Here is a 12,191-nt window from a genome sequence, read left to right as displayed (position 1 = left end):
TTAAATATTAACAAAGAGTCTCAACACGATTTGAGTATCAGTGTCTTAAGACAAGAATTCATTTGTGGATTGTGTTGTGTGGAATCTGGCTTTTTGAAACTCTCTTCTAGGTTTCCATGAGTCCCTACTCTCTGGCTATCCCCTCATCCAGTCTGTCTCTTTCACATGCTTTGGTGCTGCAAATGCCCCCAAACACCATTTTCATCTTGTGTTGTCATTCTCATGCCCTCAATTACCATTACATATTGTCAGCACAACTCCCAAATATCGATCACCAGCTCCCATTTTTCTCCTACCTGATCACATTTCCATCTGGCTATTCCAGAAGCACCTTACACTCAAAAGAAAATGAACTCCTCCCTCCTTCATCTTGCTTTGTCTTGCCTCCTCACCTCCCATCTTGGGGTTCACTCTCAGTAAAGGAGATTATTCAACTGGTTGGCCAACTCAAGAGATCTGGGCATCAACCTGAATTCTTCTCCTTGCCATCTACATCAGCCAAGAAGTCCTACTGATTCTACCTCCTAGATATCCTCTGAATCCACTCCATTTTCTTCATGTCCAGTGTCACTGCCATAGGCAGCCTTTAAAGAGAGACAACCATGATTTGCATTAACAAAGAGACTTACAAAACATACCTTTTATTACTTCTGTACAAAAGCTTCTTCACTATCTCTCCATTCCCTTCAGAATAAAACCCAAATCTTCCATATGACTTACCAAGACTTTATTGATCAACATTTTCCCACTTCTCTATTGCCATCTTTGCTATACTCTATCCTAACATCCCATGTTTCACCACACTCACCCATCTAATCTTCTAAACATCTCAAAGCTTTAATCTCTCTGGACCTTTGCATCCGACATGCTCTCGGCAATTCTCTGAAATTTCAGCCCTCTTCAACCAGCACGCTCTTTGCTCTTCTGGGAAAGACTTGACAACTCCTCTTCCTTCTGGCCTCCCTCATTCTAGTGCCCTCTTCTGTGACACCACTTAAGTACCATGAAATAACTATCTGCACCCAACACTAGATTATAAGCTTCTGTCTCTGCTCTATATTCCAAAATGGCGTCTGGGACATTGCCTGCACTCAGTATTTTAGGTAAGAGAGTAAAAGGCCCAAGTTTGGTGCCCTTGGATCACTTACAGGTCTGTTAACAAACAATGGACCCACAACTGGATTCCTAGTGAGATGGCATTCTGCTCTTTCAAATTAACCCAAATGAAACCCAAACCTTCCTCAAAAAGTTAAAACATAAAATTACCATATGATCCAGTAATTCCAACTCGTGGGTATATACCCAAATAAATAAAAGCAGGGACTCATACAAATACCTGTATATGAAGCATCACTGAAGAATTATTCACAACTGCCAAAAGGGAGGACCCAAGAGTTCGTCAACAGAGGAGCTGATAAATAAACTGTGGTACATCCATACGATGGACTATAATTCAGCATTGGAAAGGAATGATACATGCTGCAATACAGATCCACCTTGAAAACATTACGCTAAGTGAAATAAGCCAGACAGAAAAAGACAAATACTGTATGATTCCTTCTATATGAGGGGTATGGACTATCTAAGGATCAGACCATGAGATACTTCTGCAGCTGATCTAATGTGATCCGCGTGGAGAGGCCTTTACTTCAGTGGAACCACAATGGACCACAAAGTCACTCAACACTGACTGCCAAACCCACATCCTGCTTAGCTATGGTTTAGTCTTGGAGGATGAATTTTTATAGGTTTACAGCTCATTTCACTAGGGAATTTAAGAGATGGGTGGTCTTCCCAAGGCCTTCAAAAAGAATTTCCTGCTTAAATTTTATTGACTGGGAACTTTACATAAGAAATGCACTGTCCTTGGATTATCTGAAGTTTGTAAGTAAAAAAAAAATTGGGACTAAAATACGTTGCATAAATATGACCTGCAAACAAAGTACGATTTGCAACTGAACAATAACAAGCATTGTAAACATCAACGGAGGCTGAAGAAAGAAGTTCAGGAAGAACAAATATAAAATATATAGTTAAGAAGTACCCTATCAGAGATAATTCTAGAAGCAAGGCAGTCAAGCTGGAGGGAAAAACTATACCAGATACATGAGCAAGATCTCCACCTTTGGACTGGTGAACTGGGTGACCAGACTGATCACTGTGGCAACAGGGTAGGTGCGAGCATTTGAGCCTCTTCCCTTCCTCTCCCTCATCCCCCTTCCAAAGGAACACCCTGCAAGGGGATGAAATGAAACATCCCTATACATAGAAATGAAACATCCATTAGTACAGTGCCTGTCACATAGCACAGATTCAACAAACACACCTTTCTCTTCCATGTCGTACTGAATTGTTGAGAAAGTATTTCCTCCAAGTGCGTCTGCTCTCTAGCCATGTTTCATGATACAGACATTCCATCTAAGGTGTGACAATCAAGTCCTACACGTGTCTTACAGCTAGGACTTCCAGAGATGCATACATAGTAACACAGTTATAAAACACAGATAACAAGACAAAACCGTGAATGTTGACAGAAAAAATAGCCACAAAGGAGGTCTTCCTGTGGTAGAGAAATGGGCTTAATTCTGTATTTATTAGGCACTCATTATCATCTTAGTTTGGTGTTATTAGGAGAGAGCAGAGTAGTATTTCTATCCCTGGGTGGCTCTGATGTGAAAGTAACTGGCAAAAGTAGGTCAGAATTCCATACAACGTTGAGTTCTGAATGTCAGGTGTCTTATATTAGGTTGTAAATCCTGACAAGACAAACGACAGGATTGCCTGAAAGCCTTTAAAATTCGTTAAGGCAATTCCAACTTGCCTAGTGAAAAGCAGCAGGTGTTTCTGGCTAGCCTGACGTGTCTTTGATAAAAACGAAGGTGAGTGTGTGCCCACTCCTTGCTGGCCCCACTTCCACAAAAAATCTCCTCCTCCAGATTTGCTCTCGCCATCACTGGCATGGGTCCTTTCATGCAAAGGACAGAAGGGACCTTATGGAGATCAGAGAATTGACTCGTTGCCTTTTCCCTATCCTAGTTCAGATGCAATCTCTCTTCTTGGGTCACCTGTCTTGGATAAAAATAAAGTGTTTCTTTTCTATCTAGTGTACTAAGCAGAAATCACCAGGCAGTGTAGTGTAGAGTTTTTGAGTTTTTCTTGGTTAAAATTGTTAGCTATTTTATTAACCAAAAACTGTTTCTTTAATTCATTAATGATGTTTATATTTCTGTGACGTTGATATATATCAGTTTCCCATTAAAAAAAAAACAAAAAACTGTCGGGGCGCCTGGGTGGCTCAGTGGGTTAAAGCCTCTGCCTTCAGCTCAGGTCATGATCCCAGGGTCCTGGGATAGAGCCCCGCATTGGGCTCTCTGCTCGGTGGGGAGCCTGCTTCCCCCCCACTCTCTCTGCCTACTTGTGATCTTGGTCTGTCAAATAAATAAATAAAATCTTAAAAAAAAAAAAGAAAAAAATAAAAAACTGTCCTCAAAATTTAAGGTCCAATTTTATATTGGAAATAACACACTTTCACAATTTATTTATTTTTTATTTTTATTTTAAAAAATATTTTATTTATTTATTTGACAGAGAGATCACAAGTAGGCAGAGGCAGGCAGAGAGAGGAGGGGAAGCAGGCTCCCCACTGAGCAGAGAGCCCGATGCGGGCCTTGATTCCAAGACCCTGAGATCATGACCTGAGCCGAAGGCAGAAGCTTAACCCACTGAGCCACCCAGGTGCCTGCACTTTCACAATTTAAAGTTAAGGTGAACGATTCATTGGTTTTCTTTCCAACGATGCTCCTTTTCCAGTAATTTAAAAAATATTCTCTCACATGCAAATCATCTTCTCAATAATTATAGCATGGTACCCTACTTGAGAAAATTTGTTTTCAACGTGTCACTCTTAACTACTTATCTGAAAGTTTTCTTAAGATTTTACGTAAATTAATTTACCTCATGAATGATCAAGGAACAATGCCAAATATACAGAAGACAGAAATTCAATGAAGACTCTTTCATGACTTCAAGTACAGCCTATCGGGAATGGTAAAATCATGTGACACCAAATTAACAACCAGGATTTCTTTAAAAACCCAACAGAACACTGCCACCCAACCCATCTTCCCTGCGGCCTGCCTCATGTTCCAGAACGGACAGAGGATCAGGTCTGCAGGGAGAGAGCCGCTGAGCTGCACAGTCTGCAGCGAAATAAAACTACGGTAGGCTACAGGACACACGTGACAGAAGACAGTCCATTTGAACGGGGCAAAAAAAAGAGTTTTCAAAGGTGGTGGTTTAATTTTGAGCATCCCTTTTATTTCCACTTGAAAAAAAACAAAAACAAAAACAAAAAAACAAAAAACCCTGCAAGCTTTTTGTCTGCTCTCCAGCAGTTCAATGACAGCAGAACGTTACATTCTGACGGTGCCGAATTTTCTTCTAGAGGGACAAGGAAGGATGCTACTTCATGCACTCTTTTTAATCTGCAGAAAAGAAAGGGAGGAAAAAGAGAGAGACAGACAGGAGAGAGAAAAAAGGCAGAGAGAAGGAGAGAGAGGAGAAACAAAAACTAATTTTCCAGGCAGGGAAATACTTATAAAACCTTTTATGTCAAAGTCAGGATTTCACAACATAACACACTAATGCGAAATCCAGTAGCACCTGTAAGAGGTAAGCAAATGCCGCCATCACGTAGTAAATGCTTTTTCAGAAGTATCTGTAAAAGACTGAAGGAAAAAAAGATAAAGTACATTCTCCAAAGAACAACAAATGTATTTCAAAATAAAAACTGTATTTTTGATTTTCCTTTTTTTCAGTCGTTTTTTTGTACAAGAATTCATCATTATCAGAGAATAACTTATACACAATGGGATCGATCTCTGCTCTCCTTGTCTGTGTCCCTTCAAGTCCACATGTTCAGGTGACAGTCCCCAGCATCATTTTCTGATAAATATATTACCACAGTTGGATCTAAATATAGATACATTATATAATACTTGTCTCTGGGAAAAATCAGATTTTAATAGGCAAACTTTTATTTATATAATACAGAAATGGAGAAAACTGCAGTAGACACACAACCTAATTATGACTTGTAATGATGATTTCTAGATACTCTCCTACTGTAAATGAGTATTTAAAATAGTCTTAAGATTTTATTTATATGTGCACTTGTGTCCACCTTATCCCATATACTGTACACGTCTAATGACACTCTGGGAATTTAAAGGTGCAGCCCTCAAATTGTGAAATCACTAAAAAGAGAAAAAAAATTAGGCCCTATTGGACAAGGAAAAAACTCACAAAATTTCCAATTTTAAACTTATCAGTAGGAAAATATTAAAAATAATTTTCTGTATATACATATGGGTATATGTATATAATGAATTACACACATGTCTCACCTATCAATACAATTCAAGTGGAGACATTTTGGTGAGTTATTTTCCCATTAAATGACGACTATGTCAAAATTTAAAAATATCTTATTACATCATTAAAATAATTCACTTACCATTTCAACAGCTTACAGTTTTTTTTTTTAATTTTTAACTCTTCATAACTAAATTCCCTGATCCCTAGTGTTAAATCCCCTATTTAAATTAAAATCTGGTGCTCTTTGTTACTCAGAAACTGATGGATAAAATCACATCTACTTCAAAATTCCATCAATCAAATAAATTTTATTACCTGATTTATCAGAGAAATATCTCAGCTCTGAGCTTGTGTATCTAAATTTACCTTCCCTATAATAAATAGGTGAGGAAAATATCCTAAAATAGATGGAGATAACTTACATGATGTCATAGCACATAGAATACACGATGATTAAGTGTCTGATAGAAACTTTTCAGAGACACCTGAAAACTCACTTTAGAAACTAACTTTAGAAAGAAACCATTTATTTTTCACTCTAGTGTAAATTAATATGTATGTATTTACATACATACACATACATATATAAAACAAAACTGTCTAGTGTTGAGTTGCTGTTTGTGAGTGAAAAAATGGTTACAAATTGATTCATTAGCTTGATTTTGTACTTAACAATTCCATCGTTTTGGGGTACAAACAAAGTCAGTGCATTTGCAGACTCTATCATAGAGTCAGAGACTCAAGCATACACTTTAAAAAAGAGCCCTTCCTCAACATCATAGGCATTGTACAGCGAGGATATATGGACTCTGATGCAATCCCTAACTCCATAAGCAGACTAGACAGCACTTGGCTTGCTTTTAAAATAGCTTCTTAAAAGAAATATAGAAAGAAATGCATGTTTGCTAAAAGTCTTTTAAAATTACATCAAAACAACATTAAAACTTGTTCACTGAGAAGAGCCTACTGGATCGAATTCCTGTTTGAGACGCCTAGTTAACAGTTCAGAATATTGCCTTGTGAGGTTTGACTAGAGATGTGGCTGATGTGAAGACCCGGACACAGTACACGGCTCCAATCCCAATAGTCCTCTGATCGGCTGTTTGATGGCAATGGCTCCCCTTTAAAATTGCTATACACCTTAAAATGATCTATAATAAACAGTTCCCCAGTAACCATTATTAGTTGTAAATTGAAATGCATTGATCATTCAGAAAAGATTTCTTGCAAAATATATAAATAAATGTAACTGCATATTCTGTAAATATACTTAACATTGCTAGGCCAGACCGTTGAGGACGGGCTGCTGTATTTCAGTACTGTGTGTCAAATTCATTAGAAATTTAAAAAGAAAAATTTCTGAGGGACTCAGCTGCCTTCGTTAGTTGGCTTGAAAATGTGTAATAAAATGGGAGACAGTTTCTTCTCATAAATACATGGAATCAATATGGAAAAGTAAACTATACAGCAGACAAGATTCAAGAACACCAGAGTGTACCAGAGTGGCCACCGAGTGAAATATCTTCCAGTATAAAAAAAGGGAAGAACGCTATCCACCCAGCTCTAGTGAGTATGTTTCAGTTAAAGATGCAGCTCTCTCTCACTCCTGGAAAGAATTAATTGGTAATGGCGCTGCTTCTCAGCAGTGCAAAAATATCCTGAGAAATTATTCAGATTACAACAGAAGACAGGGCTTTCATCACTAAGTTTCTGCACAAAACACAGCTTTAGATATCATAAATAAATTAATTTAAAAAGCAGATAGCCTTCACTGTGTTGAACACAAAAAGGGGATGTGACCCAGACATTGTTAATTCTCCCATTGGCTAATATCAGAAAAAAAAGATTGCATTAAGTGTCTATTTATAACTTTCTAGTTAACTATGGCCAATAATATACATGGAGGTAATTTGTAGTTCAAGTTTTTCATCTCTTTTTCCCCAACTAGCTACGAGCTGAATTCTAAAATTTACACTGAAATATACAATTCCAATTTTCAAAAGATCATCCTCCTGGAGGAGGAGTGATATTCAGATTTTATGTGCGATCTTGCTGCAGAGCCCAAACAGTCCTATGAAGAGAGACAGTGTATTTTTTAATCAATTGGCACTGAAATGTAACTTTCCTTAGCTGCATTCTAGTAGTTTGGCCAAGTTATCTCGCAATTCTGTTAGTTCAAATATTTTTCCATCAAGAATTTCTAAGAGTGTCTTCAGGTTATTGCGAAAAGCTTCTTGTTCATTCTGACTTTTCTCCAGACGTTGCTCTAAGTCAGACAGCTGTCCCTCCAGGTCTTTGTTCCGAATCTCTACTTCCTTTAGAAACAAAAGTGTGATACATATGCACATGTCAGTTCACAACTTAGAAAACAGTACAACTTCTGTTATTACTAATTTCACGGTAGTTGATGCAATTTGACGTGCGGGAAGAGGAGCTTCTGAATCTCAAGTTAACACAACATACGGAGATTTTTAGAGTTCGGCCCTCTGAGAAATCCATGTGGTTTTATTGACAGGCTCATTCCAGAATCCATCTATCCAACCCAACAGAAACTTCCCGACTGCTTACTTTGTGCCAGGCAACACTCTGGGCACTTCAAATACCGAAGAGGATTAAAGATCCATTTTGTAGGGACACCCGGGTGGTTCAGTCGGTTAAGCGTCTGCCTTGGACCCGGGTCATGATCCCAGGATCCTTGGATCAAGTCCCGCATCGGGCTCCTTGCTCAACAGGGGAGCCTGATTCTCCCTCTGCCTGCCATTTCCCCCGCCTGTGTTCTCTATCTGACAAATAAAAAAATAAATAAATAAATCTTAAAAAAAAAAAAAAGATCCATTTTGTGGATTAGCTACGTCCCATTTCAATATTTCAATTCTGCCCAACTCTTTTCCCCCTAATGCATAACAAACTGGTAGCACACTCAGCTGAAAGCAGGTAGAGGAAAAGAGAATACGTTTTCTTCCTTAATGGGAATTCTGGAGAAAGACTTGTGAGACGACAACTCTCTAACATGGAAGTATTGGGATCCTATGAATGTGTTAATTAGTCTTTGTTTTGCCTCACTATCCAACTGAGTGCTTGTGGCAGAGGAAGAAGCTCAATGGCTAAAAACTATAGTCAAGATCTATGATAAGTGTACATGTGAGAGAATTATAAAGCTGACAGTTCCAACATACTGCAAATCATAGAAAAAAAAATGACAAAAGGCAAGTAAGAGTTTATGACAAAATATTAATTAAAAAAAACAGAATCAAGTCTAGTATACTTAAAAATTAGGAGGTATTGCTAGAAGTGTTTCTAAACATGACAAATATAGTAAGAGATTCTAAAAAATAAAATGATCTAATAACCCAGAGATTTAGTTTTGGTTAAAACTTTGAGAAAAAGAGCAGAAAACCAATTATGACACTTTACACAAGGTATTCAGATAAGCAGTTAGTTGTAAGTTACATATCCTTTCTGGAAAGCTCACTCACATATGTCAATTATATGGGACAATGACAACATTCTGGTGTTAATAATACAATATGAATCAGCCTCAGAAAATATTTTTTTTTGAAGATTTTTTTTAAGATTTTATTTATTTATTTGTCAGAGAGCACAAGCAGGCAGAGTGGCAGGCAGAGGCAGAGAGAGAAGCAGGCTCCCTGCTGGACAAGGAGCCCGATGCAGAACTCGATCCCAGGACCCTGGCATCATGACTTGAGCCGAAGGCAGCGGCCTAACTGACTGAGCCACCCAGGCGTCCCTCAGAAAATACTATGTTTCAAATGTTAATACATAGTTTAAATGTAAACCTTATAAAAATTCTATCAAGTTTAAAGGATGGTGGAACTTTTTTTTTTTTTAATTTTTGAAAGACAATCCAGTAAATGTTAAATGAGAAAAAACCTTGAATGTGAAGCAGCACAGTGCAAACGGGCAAACACTGGTATGCATGGGGACAAAGACTGTAAATGACTGTACAAACAGAAAAGGGCTGCTGTTGTTAGGATTATGGGCACTTTTTTCCAAAATTTATTTTTTACAACATCTGTAAAAATTAAACTTTTGAGGAAAATAATGGGGAAATTGGCTTGAATACATCTAAGAAAGTAACCCTATTCTAGGAGTCTGAATATAAATGTTCACCTGCCCTGACAGAAATAACTAAGAGTAAGGCTTCTTACTCTTAGAATGCCAGGAGGAGCCACTAGAACCTGGGAAAATACTAGAATACAGCAGCTCTAATGAGTAATAAATGAAGATTCTAAGAAATCCCAATCTAATATGAAAGTATTTAGGGCTGGAGGTTTCCCAGGTATGTTTCTAATCTCTTCCCTGTGAATAACCCACAAAGGGAAGATAAGTAAACAGTGAGCAGGATTTGAAACCAATAAAATACTTATAAATGCAGAAGCCACATGCATGGAGGCTCCAAACTAGGAGGGAGAAAACAGAGCCCGGATCAAATGTAAAAATTCCACTCATGATTGCACAGCAGGCTCTCTTGCCTGCTTCAACAATAAGCTTAAGAGTAGAATGTTTCCAACTATAAAAATAGACCAAATGTCATTCAATAGAAAACACCCACTTCACCAGGCACCGCCCAGTATGCCCTCTGAAGCCTTCCTTACAGTGAAAGGCTTCCTTGTTCTCCTTGCCAATCAATGAAACATGCAAACATTTTCAATGGAAGCATGCAAAACACCACATTTCCTCAGCTATTAAAATGGCATTGTTCTCCCTAGACAGAGTGTCATACTCTCAGCCATTTCTCTGATTGGAGGAATTTTAGGAGTCAGATAACGAAAGGGATCCAATACAGTGCTGACAGTGCTGGTCTATTCTGAGGCAGAGAATGTAATCCTAGAGCAAGAATGGCCAACCCCGTCAGTGCACACGGGCCAACACCAGGCAACCGGCGCCCCGGCGGGTGGGAAATTCCCAGTAGTCTGCCTTATGTTCCTGTTTTCCAAGCCTCTCTTTCTCCCTCTTAACATATTCTTCTGCTTCTAACCATATCTGTGCTACTAGCTGCTGCTTCTTCACTGACATGTAAGCATGTGTTGGGGGAATCCAGAGACCTGGTTCAGTCCTGATAAAGCAATGGAGGCCAGAAGCTAACTTGCTTCCGAGTGCTTTAAAAGGCACTAATTGCAAGTATAAAATCTTAGTGGGTAGAAGGTCACATTCTGTGTTGTTAGATATGGCACCTCAACACTAGCATGATTAAAACAAATTTACACAATTATCACCATCATCATTGGGACTAGATCAGGCTCATCTTCCGCCAGTTTAAGTCCTGCATTTTTATTTTATTTTTTTAAAAGATTTTATTTATTTATTTGACAGAGAGACAGAGATCACAAGTAGGCAGAGAGGCAGGCAGAGAGAGAAAGAGTGAGAGAGAGAAGCAGGCTCCCCACTGAGCAGAGAGCCCGATGAGGGACTCGATCCCAAGACCCTAAGATCAGGACCTGAGCTGAAGGCAGAGGCTTAACCCACTGAGCCACCCAGGCGCCCCATAAATCCTGCATTTTTAATCTAAATAAAAGTTACAGAAAAATTCTTTGACAGCTGATTCCCATGTTAAGCTGTTACAAGCAAGATATATTGCCCTATTAGGTCATCAACCTTCATATGTAATACAACATATAAACCATCAAAAGAAGAATCAGTAATTCAAGACAAAAGTGGGCAAAAGACACGTATACAAGTTTTGAAGATGAGACAGTCAATAATTATTTACTAAGCATCTTCTATGTACTAGCAATAGAGATAGAGCAGAAAATAAAGAGAGTTCTTGTTTTAATGTAGCACGCATTCTAGAACAAGGAGACTGGCAACAAAAAAGTAAGCACTTCTGGGACACCAAGATAATGGTGACTCTGTACGCTGATATCTCTCAGCCATCCTCCCAAACTATAAAAATCAATAATAAGAATAACACCACACAGATTCCATGACTTCAAAGTAACTAGAAGAAATAGAACAAATCAAATTTCAATTTCCAGCAAAGACATTTCCCAAGCTCTCTCTCTAACCCTTTGCAAAGGACAAGGCGGGGTCATGGAGCAAGCCGAACAGAGGGAAGAGGAAAACAAAAGGCTTAAGACTGAACTCTAATAACCCTAAAGCCTGTAAGTGTTGAAATCCTGAATAATCAAATAAACAAAGTTGTGGTAGACCAAAGCGGAACTACAAGGAATTGACTTACTCGTGCACACGAGACAGGAGGCAGTCTTGGAGAGGAGAAATGGGCTCAAAGAAAGAGAAAGAAGCCTGCTGGCACACTACAGTAAAGGAGAAGAAGCAACACAGGGAAACTTACAGTCTTCTAAGACAAGAGAAAATTAAAGCACGGAAGGACACATAGCCTCTCCACCATTATCTTCCAAAAAGAGGGTGGTTTTGAACTGAGAATCTGTAAGCCACTCAAAACTGCCACTCAATCCACAAAATACAAAGGTGTGAGCTATCTTCATCTACGTAAACTATCCTAAGATGAAAACAGAAAATGAAAATCTCGACACTTCAGTGAATGAAAAGAAAAGCACTGCCCCCTCCCCCCGAAAAAAAAAAAAAAACAAAAAACACAACTATGAAGCGCAAGAAAACAGAAGCCTCCATTCTGAATTAAATACTGTCAAATAGGATGCCTGGCTAGCTCAGTCAGAAAAGAGTATGACTCTTGATCTCAGGGTCATGAGTTCGAGCCCCAAGCTGGGTGTACATGGTACTAAAAAAATAAGTAAATGAACTTTAAATATTGTCAAACAGGCATTCAAAATAGAGCCTGACTCAGATATCAAACACTAAAAACAGAAAAGAGC

At 38.5% G+C, this 12,191-nt stretch overlaps 1 protein-coding gene across 1 annotated transcript in view; it reads right to left on the bottom strand.

The window, feature by feature from the left end:
- Positions 1 to 4,771: 4,771 nt before the first annotated feature.
- Positions 4,772 to 12,191, bottom strand: part of HOMER1 (homer scaffold protein 1) — a 132,034-nt gene continuing 124,614 nt past the window's right edge. Inside the window, exon 9 of the mRNA XM_032847808.1 lies at positions 4,772 to 7,691. Within this exon, the coding sequence (XP_032703699.1) occupies positions 7,503 to 7,691 (189 nt within the window). The 3' untranslated portion in view covers positions 4,772 to 7,502. The remainder of the gene's footprint in view (positions 7,692 to 12,191) is intronic.

Source organism: Lontra canadensis, unplaced genomic scaffold (genome assembly GCF_010015895.1).
Source record: "Lontra canadensis isolate GAN:19392208 unplaced genomic scaffold, GSC_riverotter_1.0 scaffold4, whole genome shotgun sequence".
NCBI lineage: Eukaryota > Metazoa > Chordata > Mammalia > Carnivora > Mustelidae > Lontra > Lontra canadensis.
This window is presented reverse-complemented; position numbering and strand designations above follow the sequence as displayed.